The following is a 16,963-nucleotide window of genomic DNA, read 5'->3' as shown; positions in this document are numbered from 1 at the left end:
TGTGTTTCACCAACCATGACATTTTGTGGCTGTGGTACACCCCCTGCTTCATACAATATAATACACTACACTATAATTAAAGACAAAGATAAAAAGACTAGTTTGCGTCTGACGTCACTGTCAATCAAATTCTCTACGATCCTTGATTGGCTAATAGCGCGTATAAGGAAGGTCGATTCATCTGGCTGGTGCCGATCGGAGAAAAGGAATAGCAGTGAATGGCAAAAAGCAACTTTTCTAGGCATTGTGGACATGGTGCCTTCGGTTAAGAAAGTTTCCTACTATTAAGACCTAACTTTTGAGATGGTTTGTATGTTTGATGGTGCAAAATTAACAATAATTCAGTAACATGTTCAGCAACTCATATCATCACGACACTTGTAAACAAACCGTGCTCGGAGTTTGATTGACAGATGACGTCAAACGCAAACTAGTCTTTTTATCTTTGTCTTTCATTATACACTACACTGAAAATAAGGAAATGGACAACAGAATTGGGCATTTCCAGTTGAATTCCATTCACCCCTTATTGAAGACATGACCTTAACCTCCCACAGGGGGTGTAGATTTTGAATGGAGTCAAGTCACCCATTCAGGTAACCAAATTTGAAATTCTCACTCCCTGTGTGGAAGATTATGTCTTCAATTGGGGGTAGAAGGATTTCAACTGGAATAGCCAACAGTGACATAATTCACAAAGATTTTGGGATAGCTATGTCAACACCTATGCAAAATATGCAAACAGAACAAAACTGTACAGCTGTGTTGGGTGTATTACACAACAAATATAAAAATATATATCAAAATCATGAACTAGTCAGCAAATTTGCAGATTGCATTTTTGCTAATTATTAGCTATTAGCAACAATATTTTCCAGCTTCCAAGGACTATAGTACTTGACTCTCGGCAAATCAGTGATGTCACAACGTGTATGAATCTATGCAGTGTCTTTAAACGAGTGCGTATGCATGCCATCGCTTTGTGAATGCTCATAATTTGAAGCTGCACCCAATGAAATGCACACTGATATCACTGACACGCGGTGAGTAAAAATACTATAATATGATAGCGCCATTTATGCAATGTTACAAGCTCAACCCAATTTTGGGTGCGATCAATGTGTACATTAATGCAACCATATATGCCTCATGCACAAATATGCTTTACATATTTAAAATCATTCCACGACAGTCAATAAAATAGCCACATACCTTCATGATTGACAAGCCCTCTTCTGTCTTCTGGTTTGTTCTGTGATGCGTTCGACGACAGTCTGTAATCACGTCGTCTCAAACTACCACGGCCCATGAACGGTCTTGGCAAGCGCCCTCCATCAGTGGCCATGTCGGTGTTGACCGCGTTGAACATGGCGTCTTCCTCCGTTACTGTCAGGAATACCTACCCAGATTACACAAAAAAGGGTGGGAATCAATAAATAAGAGAAACTGAGTAAATCAGATGGCTGCCAGCTTGTACTTTGCTCTGCATATCAAGTTTTGTCAAAATAAAACGATGTGTCCCGTTGTTGAATTCATACGATCACAAATATTAGTTCAACGCAAATGTGATGTTGATAGCATGGCGTATGGGTGGTCAAACACATCAACAGGACCGACCTTAGTCCAGAGGTGTAAGCGAGGTAACGATCCACTCCCTGAAAAACATGCGAGCCAAAGGCGAGCACCTCGCCAAATTTCCGGAAGTGCACGGGCTTGTCCTTGGAATAGGCTGCAGGGTATCACCCCCCTCAAAAAAATTTTTTTTTGCTCTTTTTATGACGAATCATCATCCAATCCCGGAAATGTAAAAAAAAAAAATTTAAATAAAAAATTTAAAAATTAAAAAAAAAAAAAAACATTTCCGAATTCCCGGAAGACTTACACCTCTGTTAGTCACGATCGCCAAGTGAAAGACATTGGGGACATCGGTGCTATAATTAAATTGCCATTTTCTTCATTTTACCTCAGGTTGGTTGACTCAAAATTACAAGGGGACACATCTGACAGTAAAATTCAACATTTTATGGAAAAGAAACATATATCTATTTTTATGGAAATGTTTACAATATGGCTTTCATCATAAAATGTGCACAGGTTTTGAAATCCATACATTTCACTGTTTAACTAGAATACTGCTCACCTCTTCCAGTGACGTATCTGAGATACCAAAGTTATTGATGTGTAGTTTCTCCATGTTTGCCTCCAAGTTTTTAAACAGCAACTCAAACCCATTGCCCCTCACTGCTTGAGATGGTAGAAGATAGGACATCTCTGAACCCAAGTTCTCTGAGAGTGTGGTCCCCGGGACAAACTGCTGGATGAAGGATGTGATGTTGGGTTCGCTGCAGTAGCCGACATCTAAAATAGAAGTTAAAAACAACAATTTTGTTTTTCAGACTCACTAACAACTGAATACTGAAAATTTATTTTGTGTTTTTTTGTTATTTTTATGGAGATGGTACAACATGGCTTAAAATTTGGAATGACAAGTAAATGATGTACCAACCTTTGATGACAACCTCTGTGTTCTTCTCTTTAGCAAACACCTCATCATCTAGGTCTACTTTGTCCTCCTGTACACCAAATTTCTGAAAATAAAAGGAAAGGTTTTCAGACATTAACAACGATAGAGGACAAATATACTCAGGACTGTGACCCTTGACCACATCCACACACCCCCTATGGAAGACCTATAATCTTAATCTCCCACTCAGGGGTGTAAATTTCAAATGGAGTCACCCATTCAGGTTACCCCATTTGAAATTCACACTCCCTGTGTGGAAGATTAAGACAATGTCTTCCTTAGGGGGGGGTGTGGATTTCAACAGGAATAGCCCATACTAACCTGTAATTCTGGCTCTTCCACATCCACATTCAATTTCTTGCCATCTGCTGATCCACCTGTCTTCTTGAGTCTTCTCTGATTGTTGAGTACTGGTCCCACATGTCTATCTGCATTGCTAGGTTTCTTTGTCAGCACAAGATAGTAGCCATTACCAAAGCGACTCTTAAGGAAGAGAGACGAGCCACAGCAACGCAGAGCGTCCGTTGGAGATGATTGCGATCGCGGTCACCGAGTACGCCAGCTTCATCCATGTGATGGGTTGACATGATGATAGTGCGACCTGTGTAACAATAATGGTAGTGAGATCTATTTTTTGGTCGCTACTCGTTACTTGTCCATGACAAATCAGGTAATGCATTTAACATGTTGGATAGGCTGGGATGGTACACAGTAATCCATTATTCATGTCAGGTAGAAAGCCTCATTGAATGGGCCAGTCCATATTTCACCTCATGAAAATATTCTTGCCATTGTACTCATAAATAATCTATATTTGCCACAGAATTAAAACCAGAGAACCAGGACTCGACCGCCATCTTGATACAGGCATGGAGCAAAAATTGGGGGTATTCGGTTTCCCTCGGAATGCGCTCGAGGTATTCGTTGTCATGCAAGTGCGACGATGGACGCATTTGAGAGACGCACTTGATGCGACCAGTACGCAAGTACGAAGTCGCTTCAGATGAGACGCAGAATTGTTTTCGTTCGTCTCCACGCACCGTCGGCAAGGACCCGAATACCCCCAATTTTCTCCCCATAGCTGACGGCGCGATTGTACGTGGCGGTATAGGGAGTCCCGGTTCTCCTTCTCTAATTCTGTGATATTTGCATACTATTCAATTTTAAGATTTTCAATCCATGGGCACTACCTGCCCATATATCAGCCTCTTAAGGTGGCTGTGTACTCTCAGACATGCATGTAGTAAAAGTGCAATAACTTTGTAATTATTCGCAAAAACATATAAAAGTATACATTTTTATGAAGGCAAGACATCAATAAATCTTAATATAAATACAGATTTGGGGTAAAAACAACAATTTTGAAGAAAATCACAAAAAGTGAGTTTTTGGCAATATTTGTTAGGTACATCATAACAAAAAACACTCTTTCCAAAATATTTTATTTTGTTTTTAGCTCAATCTTGAGGCTCCATTCCAAAAACGTTTTTTTATTTTTTTGATATTGGCCTTATTTTTTGATTTTTTTACTATATAAGGCATCAAAATGAACTTTTTAAAATTCAAAAACGCCTATTTGCACAAAATGATGCCCAAAATCGGAAATAGACCAAAATATAAAAAACGAGAAAACCGTTTCTTGAGTCGATCATGCTTTTTACGATGATCATATTTGCTTACCTATAGATGCTGTATTTATTGAGTTATCGTGTACCTAAATCGTCATTTTACAGAGAAAATGAACATTGAAATAATGGCCGTTGAAGTTTAAAGTGGTCACATTTTGCACTTTCATCGAATCTCACAGGAGAATGCGACAGTTTTCGCTTTTGAAACTTATATTACGTGAACATCGGGTAAATCCACAGCCCCTTGAGAAGTTTGAGCGAAATCCATTCATAACTTGATATTTAAATCGGGGAAAGAACTTGAAAAACCTACATTTTATCAGCTAAAACGGAGCCATTTGACCACTAGGTTTTTGTGAAATCAGTGCTTCCGTGGTGTTTCCATAAGATGCGCCACGATGCAGATAAGCGTCGCGTGTTTGTGCGTTAACAAATTGCGCGATACGCAACGCGATGAGTTGTTCTTGCCAGCGTGTACCTTGCTGGTACAACAAAGATTTTCTTTCCTTTTCAATTTCAAACACGAGTGGAATAGTGAAATAAAATCCTTGAAATATTGCAGTTGGAGTTTACAAATCTGGATTTTCATTCCTTGTATTTATAAAAAACATAACAAGGTACAAACATATCATAAAAACTCAATTTTGAGAAAGAAACAATGGCTAGAGTACACAGCCGCGTTAAAGACTATTTTGATTGGTTACAAAGAGGGCTATATCATGTATTTAGCCAATCAAAGATATGGTAAGAATAGTCAGTAGGGCTGAAAGGGATTAAGCTTAAAATTGCTAAGAGATCTACAAGCTCTATTTTATTTAGTCACCCATATGAGCATATCATGTATTAACCAATCAAAGGCCCTGTAACAAAGGCAGTACGAGTGCTTATTATAATAACTTCATCACTTTTTGTTGCAACAGGTACAACAAAATAAAGTCTGAGAATTTCAACTTGGTTACAAACTTTCAGGGAACCAATAATCACACAGGCTTACCAGGGCCTTGATAGCAAGTTCAGAGTATGTTACTACCCTGTCATTGCGTATCCCGAAACTGCAGGTCGCGTACGGTGCACAAGTATGTGCACTATACACATCGTGTAGTACACTATTGCTGGGAACGTGGTAACACCTCATGGCAGCTCCCATACGTGTGTCAAATTTGTGATTCACAGTGTCTTATTTTCAGGCTCCGTAGCATGCACATTTGGCTGGTCCAAGTTTTACATCGGGGTGCGTGGAAGGGGACTGGGCTTACCTTTCTTATATCTACTGAGCAAATCCCAGATCTCTCGTCTAGCATATGGATCAACACCAGCTGTAGGCTCATCCAGAATAACCGTGCGTGAACCAGCCACAAACGCTATTGCTATGGACAGCTTTCTCTTCATACCACCTGTATTGAAAAACATAAGTCAGTAAAAATTTAACTGTTTTAAGGAAGAAAAAAAAAGTTTTTTGCTAAAAGTTCAGATTTGGACATAATTTGGATAATCTGCCTGTGCTCAACTCACAATGTGCTATTCCAGTTGAAATATTATAAAACGATATGGGACATAAAATGATTCATCTTTTTATTCTAGTTCATGTATTTGACTGAATTTCACTCCTATTTTTGCATCTTATTTCAATTTTGTACCAGTTATCTCAAAGTTGCACTTGTTTTTATCAAGTTTGCAACTGCTTCATGATTTGTTCTAGCTAGGTTTGATCGCATCACATATTCTATCTTTGCCCAAACTAGCAATAACAAAAAATAACTTGATCAAGATCCATATTCTCTACCTCAGTTATTTCACACATATGTACTCACCAGACAGACTAGTAGTCTTCTCATTCTTCTTGTGTGGCAAGCCTAGATCTTTCAGCATTTGTTCCATTTCTTTTTTCACATCGGATTCTTTGGCTCCTTTGAGACGAGCATAAAACCACAAGTGCTCTGCTACTGTCAAACTGGAAATAGAAATTCACATCAATATATTTGGGGCAGAGATTATACATGAATCTTCAGGAATTTCTTGAAGAAGCATTTCAAAAATAAAACGGATTATGTAACCTTGCTGGAATGGAGTCTCTAGATTAAAAAAAAAAAAAATACATAAGACCAAGTTTTGAACATGTACATTCTTTTCATACTGTGTCCAAAAGAGGCACAATGTGTTTTTGGCGAGTTTCACTAAAATGGTTGTTTTACACCAAAAATATGTTATAATATTTACATTCCTTGACTCCTTGCCTTTCATGCATGAATAATTAAGAAACTGTGACACTTTTACTTTTACCCATTAAGTAACCCCATTTTAAATCTACGCCCCTCTGTGGGAAATTAAGATCATGTCTTCCATACGGGGTGTGTTGATTTGAACTTGAATATCCCATTTCTGAGACTTGAGAGCCCCCCACAACTGTGGTTTAGAAGAGCAATACAAGTTGTCAACTTACTTATCAAAGAGTACATTATGCTGTGGACACATGCCCAGACTGTATCTAATCTTGTCTATATCAGTCAATATATTATTATCATAGATGTAAGCTGTACCACAAGTAGGTGGGAATAAGCCTGTGAGAATAGACCTGTAATGAGATAAATAATAAAGAGAAATAATTATTACACCTTATAAATATTCATGGGCTATCAAGACAAATCATTGGCTCAGTACTGACCTATCACCCATCACCTTTCAGGTTCGGGATGATAGGCCTGTGAGGAGAGTAATTTAGCACAGTGGTTTACTCTCCTTGCACCACTGAGTCCTGGGTTCAAACCCCCGCCGTGTGTGCAATTGTTTTATTCTGATCCATGCTCACTTTTGTAGGTTTTCTCCTGGAGTTATGGTCTCCCAATGCTTTCAAAATCGGTGATTAGTTATTTTGTTATCAATGCGGATAGGTTTGTGACGTTTAACTGCAACCGGCCTAGTTTATGGAATCTGATTCTCATGATTCACCAGTGGCAGTGAAATTACCACATTTTGAATCCTCTGGAAAAAGTTATTTATTTATTTATTTTATTTATACCTCAGAAAAAAACTAGTTTACTCTATTTCCCATCTAACCATTTAGTTTTGTATTTTAACAAACACCCTCCCAAATATCCAAAGAAGTCAGCACTGAAGCATGTACATCCTCATACCCTGTACCCCTACACACATACACAGTCAACTTACATAGTAGTAGTCTTCCCAGCACCATTATGCCCTAAGAAGGATGTGATCTGTCCCTCATAGAAGTTGACACTGAGATGGTCTACAGCTAGCTTGCCTCCATTTTTGTATATCTTCACCAAATCTTGTATTGATACTCCCAGTGGCAGATGAGTTGGTTCTCGCTCAAGGTCAGTGCTGGGGTTAGCTAAAAAAAAAAAAAAAAATTGACGGCTTATTCAGTGATTCCAGTGAAAGTGTAAAATAATTAGAAAATTATGTATATATTGCCTAAAGGTAAAGGATAAGTCATTAAAAATTGTCATTTTGAAATGAAAAATTTGGCAAAATACAAGAAAACAGTCGGAAAGCAGCATTATTGGTAAAGTGGAAGCCCCATTCAAATACATATAGCTAATTTCTCTACTTAAGTGGGGGTGCTTGGAACTTGTACCATCATTAACCCAATTGTAACTACTGTTACTGCTAAGAAATTAAGGAGAATTAAGAGCCTCAGAAAAGGCAAAGTATAAAACCATGAATAAATAAATAAAAAATTGAGGGAAAAAAAATTGTGATCTTGTAATTCAGCGGGGACGGATTTTACACACCACGTAAGCTAAGCCAAGAAGGAGGAAAGGAATAGACCATACAGACAATGCTCATTTCATAGTCCTGTCCTTAACTTACCAATCGACTGCAGGGACAATTAAAATGATATGCTGTTATGGATATCCATTACTATTTTACATTCACAAGGTTAATAAACCATATACATTAAAAAAACATTTGTATGGAATGTGAGGTTGCGCCAAAAATTGTTACCATTCCATCTAGTTTTTGTAGAAATAGATCGTCTTATATTCCTGATTGGTACATATCTCTTTGTCCTGTTTGTTGCAACACATTTTTTCTTTCACACCCAGTACGGATGAATACAGAGGAGATACAAAGGCTTCAGTATATCACATGTACTCCCCCACCACCCTGTCATCACCACAGAAGGTACTTATCTCTTTGATTCAACACAATTTCTTCTTTCACACCCAGTACGGATGAATACAGAGGAGATACAAAGGCTTCAGCATATCACATGTGCTCCCCACCACCCTGTCATCACCACAGAAGGTACTTATCTCTTTGATTCAACACAATTTCTTCTTTCACACCCAGTACGGATAAATACAGAGGAGATACAAAGGCTTCAGTATATCACATGTACTCCCCCACCACCCTGTCATCACCACAGAAGGTACTTATCTCTTTGATTCAACACAATTTCTTCTTTCACACCCAGTACGGATAAATACAGAGGAGATACAAAGGCTTCAGTATATCACATGTACTCCCCCACCACCCTGTCATCACCACAGAAGGTACTTATCTCTTTGATTCAACACAATTTCTTCTTTCACACCCAGTACGGATGAATACAGAGGAGATACAAAGGCTTCAGTATATCACATGTGCTCCCCACCACCACCATCCTGTCATCACCACAGAAGGTACTTATCTCTTTGATTCAACACAATTTCTTCTTTCACACCCAGTACGGATGAATACAGAGGAGATACAAAGGCTTCAGCATATCACATGTGCTCCCACCACCACCACCCTGTCATCACCACAGAAGGTACTTATCTCTTTGATTCAACACAATTTCTTCTTTCACACCCAGTACGGATGAATACAGAGGAGATACAAAGGCTTCAGCATATCACATGTACTCCCCACCACCCTGTCATCACCACAGAAGGTACTTATCTCTTTGATTCAACACAATTTCTTCTTTCACACCCAGTACGGATGAATACAGAGGAGATACAAAGGCTTCAGCATATCACATGTGCTCCCCACCACCACCACCCTGTCATCAGCACAGAAGGTACTTATCTCTTTGATTCAACACAATTTCTTCTTTCACACCCAGTACGGATAAATACAGAGGAGATACAAAGGCTTCAGCATATCACATGTGCTCCCCACCACCACCACCCTGTCATCACCACAGAAGGTACTTATCTCTTTGATTCAACACATTTTCTTCTTTCACACCCAGTACGGATGAATACAGAGGAGATACAAAGGCTTCAGCATATCACATGTGCTCCCCACCACCACCACCCTGTCATCACCACAGAAGGTACTTATCTCTTTGATTCAACACATTTTCTTCTTTCACACCCAGTACGGATGAATACAGAGGAGATACAAAGGCTTCAGCATATCACATGTGCTCCCCACCACCACCATCCTGTCATCACCACAGAAGGTACTTATCTCTTTGATTCAACACATTTTCTTCTTTCACACCCAGTACGGATGAATACAGAGGAGATACAAAGGCTTCAGCATATCACATGTGCTCCCCCACCACCACCACCCTGTCATCACCACAGAAGGTACTTATCTCTTTGATTCAACACAATTTCTTCTTTCACACCCAGTACGGATAAATACAGAGGAGATACAAAGGCTTCAGCATATCACATGTGCTCCCCACCACCACCACCCTGTCATCACCACAGAAGGTACTTATCTCTTTGATTCAACACAATTTCTTCTTTCACACCCAGTACGGATAAATACAGAGGAGATACAAAGGCTTCAGCATATCACATGTGCTCCCCACCACCACCACCCTGTCATCACCACAGAAGGTACTTATCTCTTTGATTCAACACATTTTCTTCTTTCACACCCAGTACGGATGAATACAGAGGAGATACAAAGGCTTCAGCATATCACATGTGCTCCCCACCACCACCACCCTGTCATCACCACAGAAGGTACTTATCTCTTTGATTCAACACATTTTCTTCTTTCACACCCAGTACGGATGAATACAGAGGAGATACAAAGGCTTCAGCATATCACATATGCTCCCCACCACCACCACCCTGTCATCACCACAGAAGGTACTTATCTCTTTGATTCAACACAATTTCTTCTTTCACACCCAGTACGGATGAATACAGAGGAGATACAAAGGCTTCAGCATATCACATGTGCTCCCCACCACCACCACCCTGTCATCACCACAGAAGGTACTTATCTCTTTGATTCAACACAATTTCTTCTTTCACACCCAGTACGGATAAATACAGAGGAGATACAAAGGCTTCAGCATATCACATGTGCTCCCCACCACCACCACCCTGTCATCACCACAGAAGGTACTTATCTCTTTGATTCAACACATTTTCTTCTTTCACACCCAGTACGGATGAATACAGAGGAGATACAAAGGCTTCAGCATATCACATGTGCTCCCCACCACCACCATCCTGTCATCACCACAGAAGGTACTTATCTCTTTGATTCAACACAATTTCTTCTTTCACACCCAGTACGGATAAATACAGAGGAGATACAAAGGCTTCAGCATATCACATGTGCTCCCCACCACCACCATCCTGTCATCACCACAGAAGGTACTTATCTCTTTGATTCAACACAATTTCTTCTTTCACACCCAGTACGGATAAATACAGAGGAGATACAAAGGCTTCAGCATATCACACGTGCTCCCCACCACCACCATCCTGTCATCACCACAGAAGGTACTTATCTCTTTGATTCAACACAATTTCTTCTTTCACACCCAGTACGGATAAATACAGAGGAGATACAAAGGCTTCAGCATATCACATGTGCTCCCCACCACCACCACCCTGTCATCACCACAGAAGGTACTTATCTCTTTGATTCAACACATTTTCTTCTTTCACACCCAGTACGGATAAATACAGAGGAGATACGAAGGCTTCAGCATATCACATATGCTCCCCACCACCACCACCCTGTCATCACCACAGAAGGTACTTATCTCTTTGATTCAACACAATTTCTTCTTTCACACCCAGTACGGATGAATACAGAGGAGATACAAAGGCTTCAGCATATCACATGTGCTCCCCACCACCACCACCTTGTCATCACCACAGAAGGTACTTATCTCTTTGATTCAACACATTTTCTTCTTTCACACCCAGTACGGATGAATACAGAGGAGATACAAAGGCTTCAGCATATCACATGTGCTCCCCACCACCACCACCCTGTCATCACCACAGAAGGTACTTATCTCTTTGATTCAACACATTTTCTTCTTTCACACCCAGTACGGATGAATACAGAGGAGATACAAAGGCTTCAGCATATCACATATGCTCCCCACCACCACCACCCTGTCATCACCACAGAAGGTACTTATCTCTTTGATTCAACACAATTTCTTCTTTCACACCCAGTACGGATGAATACAGAGGAGATACAAAGGCTTCAGCACATCACATGTACTCCCCCACCACCACCACCCTGTCATCACCACAGAAGGTACTTATCTCTTTGATTCAACACAATTTCTTCTTTCACACCCAGTACAGATAAATACAGAGGAGATACAAAGGCTTCAGCATATCACATGTGCTCCCCACCACCACCACCCTGTCATCACCACAGAAGGTACTTATCTCTTTGATTCAACACAATTTCTTCTTTCACACCCAGTACGGATGAATACAGAGGAGATACAAAGGCTTCAGCATATCACATGTGCTCCCCACCACCACCACCCTGTCATAACCACAGAAGGTACTTATCTCTTTGATTCAACACAATTTCTTCTTTCACACCCAGTACGGATGAATACAGAGGAGATACAAAGGCTTCAGCATATCACATGTGCTCCCCACCACCACCCTGTCATCACCACAGAAGGTACTTATCTCTTTGATTCAACACATTTTCTTCTTTCACACCCAGTACGGATAAATACAGAGGAGATACAAAGGCTTCAGCATATCACATATGCTCCCCACCACCACCACCCTGTCATAACCACAGAAGGTACTTATCTCTTTGATTCAACACATTTTCTTCTTTCACACCCAGTACGGATGAATACAGAGGAGATACAAAGGCTTCAGCATATCACATATGCTCCCCACCACCACCACCCTGTCATCACCACAGAAGGTACTTATCTCTTTGATTCAACACAATTTCTTCTTTCACACCCAGTACGGATGAATACAGAGGAGATACAAAGGCTTCAGCATATCACATATGCTCCCCACCACCACCACCCTGTCATCACCACAGAAGGTACTTATCTCTTTGATTCAACACAATTTCTTCTTTCACACCCAGTACGGATGAATACAGAGGAGATACAAAGGCTTCAGCATATCACATATGCTCCCCACCACCACCACCCTGTCATCACCACAGAAGGTACTTATCTCTTTGATTCAACACAATTTCTTCTTTCACACCCAGTACGGATGAATACAGAGGAGATACAAAGGCTTCAGCATATCACATGTGCTCCCCTACCACCACCACCCTGTCATCACCACAGAAGGTACTTATCTCTTTGATTCAACACAATTTCTTCTTTCACACCCAGTACGGATGAATACAGAGGAGATACAAAGGCTTCAGCATATCACATGTGCTCCCCACCACCACCACCCTGTCATCACCACAGAAGGTACTTATCTCTTTGATTCAACACAATTTCTTCTTTCACACCCAGTACGGATGAATACAGAGGAGATACAAAGGCTTCAGCATATCACATATGCTCCCCACCACCACCACCCTGTCATCACCACAGAAGGTACTTATCTCTTTGATTCAACACAATTTCTTCTTTCACACCCAGTACGGATAAATACAGAGGAGATACGAAGGCTTCAGCATATCACATGTGCTCCCCACCACCACCACCCTGTCATCACCACAGAAGGTACTTATCTCTTTGATTCAACACAATTTCTTCTTTCACACCCAGTACGGATGAATACAGAGGAGATACAAAGGCTTCAGCATATCACATGTGCTCCCCACCACCACCACCCTGTCATCACCACAGAAGGTACTTATCTCTTTGATTCAACACAATTTCTTCTTTCACACCCAGTACGGATGAATACAGAGGAGATACAAAGGCTTCAGCATATCACATGTGCTCCCCACCACCACCACCCTGTCATCAGCACAGAAGGTACTTATCTCTTTGATTCAACACAATTTCTTCTTTCACACCCAGTACGGATGAATACAGAGGAGATACAAAGGCTTCAGCATATCACATGTGCTCCCCACCACCACCACCCTGTCATCAGCACAGAAGGTACTTATCTCTTTGATTCAACACAATTTCTTCTTTCACACCCAGTACGGATGAATACAGAGGAGATACAAAGGCTTCAGCATATCACATGTGCTCCCCACCACCACCACCCTGTCATCAGCACAGAAGGTACTTATCTCTTTGATTCAACACAATTTCTTCTTTCACACCCAGTACGGATAAATACAGAGGAGATACAAAGGCTTCAGCATATCACATGTGCTCCCCACCACCACCATCCTGTCATCACCACAGAAGGTACTTATCTCTTTGATTCAACACAATTTCTTCTTTCACACCCAGTACGGATGAATACAGAGGAGATACAAAGGCTTCAGCATATCACATATGCTCCCCACCACCACCACCCTGTCATCACCACAGAAGGTACTTATCTCTTTGATTCAACACAATTTCTTCTTTCACACCCAGTACGGATAAATACAGAGGAGATACAAAGGCTTCAGCACATCACATATGCTCCCCACCACCACCACCCTGTCATCAGCACAGAAGGTACTTATCTCTTTGATTCAACACAATTTCTTCTTTCACACCCAGTACGGATAAATACAGAGGAGATACAAAGGCTTCAGCATATCACATGTGCTCCCCACCACCACCACCCTGTCATCACCACAGAAGGTACTTATCTCTTTGATTCAACACAATTTCTTCTTTCACACCCAGTACGGATGAATACAGAGGAGATACAAAGGCTTCAGCATATCACATGTGCTCCCCCACCACCACCACCCTGTCATCACCACAGAAGGTACTTATCTCTTTGATTCAACACAATTTCTTCTTTCACACCCAGTACGGATGAATACAGAGGAGATACAAAGGCTTCAGCATATCACATGTGCTCCCCACCACCACCACCCTGTCATCAGCACAGAAGGTACTTATCTCTTTGATTCAACACAATTTCTTCTTTCACACCCAGTACGGATAAATACAGAGGAGATACAAAGGCTTCAGCATATCACATGTGCTCCCCACCACCACCATCCTGTCATCACCACAGAAGGTACTTATCTCTTTGATTCAACACATTTTCTTCTTTCACACCCAGTACGGATAAATACAGAGGAGATACAAAGGCTTCAGCATATCACATGTGCTCCCCCACCACCACCACCCTGTCATCAGCACAGAAGGTACTTATCTCTTTGATTCAACACATTTTCTTCTTTCACACCCAGTACGGATAAATACAGAGGAGATACAAAGGCTTCAGCATATCACATGTGCTCCCCACCACCACCATCCTGTCATCACCACAGAAGGTACTTATCTCTTTGATTCAACACATTTTCTTCTTTCACACCCAGTACGGATGAATACAGAGGAGATACAAAGGCTTCAGCATATCACATGTGCTCCCCACCACCACCATCCTGTCATCAGCACAGAAGGTACTTATCTCTTTGATTCAACACATTTTCTTCTTTCACACCCAGTACGGATGAATACAGAGGAGATACAAAGGCTTCAGCATATCACATGTGCTCCCCACCACCACCACCCTGTCATCACCACAGAAGGTACTTATCTCTTTGATTCAACACAATTTCTTCTTTCACACCCAGTACGGATGAAGACAGAGGAGATACAAAGGCTTCAGCATATCACATGTACTCCCCACCACCACCACCCTGTCATCACCACAGAAGGTACTTATCTCTTTGATTCAACACAATTTCTTCTTTCACACCCAGTACGGATAAATACAGAGGAGATACAAAGGCTTCAGCATATCACATGTGCTCCCCACCACCACCCTGTCATCACCACAGAAGGTACTTATCTCTTTGATTCAACACATTTTCTTCTTTCACACCCAGTACGGATGAATACAGAGGAGATACAAAGGCTTCAGCATATCACATGTGCTCCCCACCACCACCATCCTGTCATCACCACAGAAGGTACTTATCTCTTTGATTCAACACATTTTCTTCTTTCACACCCAGTACGGATGAATACAGAGGAGATACAAAGGCTTCAGCATATCACATGTGCTCCCCACCACCACCATCCTGTCATCACCACAGAAGGTACTTATCTCTTTGATTCAACACAATTTCTTCTTTCACACCCAGTACGGATGAATACAGAGGAGATACAAAGGCTTCAGCATATCACATGTGCTCCCCACCACCACCACCCTGTCATCACCACAGAAGGTACTTATCTCTTTGATTCAACACATTTTCTTCTTTCACACCCAGTACGGATGAATACAGAGGAGATACAAAGGCTTCAGCATATCACATGTGCTCCCCACCACCACCACCCTGTCATCACCACAGAAGGTACTTATCTCTTTGATTCAACACAATTTCTTCTTTCACACCCAGTACGGATAAATACAGAGGAGATACAAAGCCTTCAGCATATCACATGTGCTCCCCACCACCACCACCCTGTCATCACCACAGAAGGTACTTATCTCTTTGATTCAACACAATTTCTTCTTTCACACCCAGTACGGATGAATACAGAGGAGATACAAAGGCTTCAGCATATCACATGTGCTCCCCCCCACCACCACCATCCTGTCATCACCACAGAAGGTACTTATCTCTTTGATTCAACACATTTTCTTCTTTCACACCCAGTACGGATAAATACAGAGGAGATACAAAGGCTTCAGCATATCATATGTGCTCCCCACCACCACCACCCTGTCATCACCACAGAAGGTACTTATCTCTTTGATTCAACACATTTTCTTCTTTCACACCCAGTACGGATGAATACAGAGGAGATACAAAGGCTTCAGCATATCACATGTACTCCCCACCACCACCACCCTGTCATCACCACAGAAGGTACTTATCTCTTTGATTCAACACAATTTCTTCTTTCACACCCAGTACGGATGAATACAGAGGAGATACAAAGGCTTCAGCATATCACATGTGCTCCCCACCACCACCACCCTGTCATCACCACAGAAGGTACTTATCTCTTTGATTCAACACAATTTCTTCTTTCACACCCAGTACGGATGAATACAGAGGAGATACAAAGGCTTCAGCATATCACATGTGCTCCCCACCACCACCACCCTGTCATCACCACAGAAGGTACTTATCTCTTTGATTCAACACAATTTCTTCTTTCACACCCAGTACGGATGAATACAGAGGAGATACAAAGGCTTCAGCATATCACATGTGCTCCCCCACCACCACCACCCTGTCATCACCACAGAAGGTACTTATCTCTTTGATTCAACACAATTTCTTCTTTCACACCCAGTACGGATGAATACAGAGGAGATACAAAGGCTTCAGCATATCACATATGCTCCCCACCACCACCATCCTGTCATCACCACAGAAGGTACTTATCTCTTTGATTCAACACATTTTCTTCTTTCACACCCAGTACGGATGAATACAGAGGAGATACAAAGGCTTCAGCATATCACATGTGCTCCCCACCACCACCACCCTGTCATCACCACAGAAGGTACTTATCTCTTTGATTCAACACAATTTCTTCTTTCACACC

At 41.3% G+C, this 16,963-nt stretch overlaps 1 protein-coding gene across 1 annotated transcript in view; it reads right to left on the bottom strand.

Annotated features, from left to right (window-relative positions):
- The window catches only part of LOC140145573 (phospholipid-transporting ATPase ABCA1-like), a 103,851-nt gene that overhangs the window by 38,102 nt on the left and 48,786 nt on the right, over positions 1-16,963 (bottom strand). Inside the window, 10 exon segments of the mRNA XM_072167277.1 lie at positions 1,213-1,399; positions 2,141-2,358; positions 2,507-2,588; positions 2,846-3,040; positions 3,042-3,065; positions 3,067-3,125; positions 5,409-5,546; positions 5,964-6,103; positions 6,593-6,724; positions 7,318-7,501. Coding sequence (XP_072023378.1) covers positions 1,213-1,399; positions 2,141-2,358; positions 2,507-2,588; positions 2,846-3,040; positions 3,042-3,065; positions 3,067-3,125; positions 5,409-5,546; positions 5,964-6,103; positions 6,593-6,724; positions 7,318-7,501 — 1,359 coding nt within the window.

This window comes from Amphiura filiformis, chromosome 2 (assembly GCF_039555335.1).
Source record: "Amphiura filiformis chromosome 2, Afil_fr2py, whole genome shotgun sequence".
Taxonomy (NCBI): Eukaryota; Metazoa; Echinodermata; class Ophiuroidea; order Amphilepidida; family Amphiuridae; genus Amphiura; species Amphiura filiformis.
This window is presented reverse-complemented; position numbering and strand designations above follow the sequence as displayed.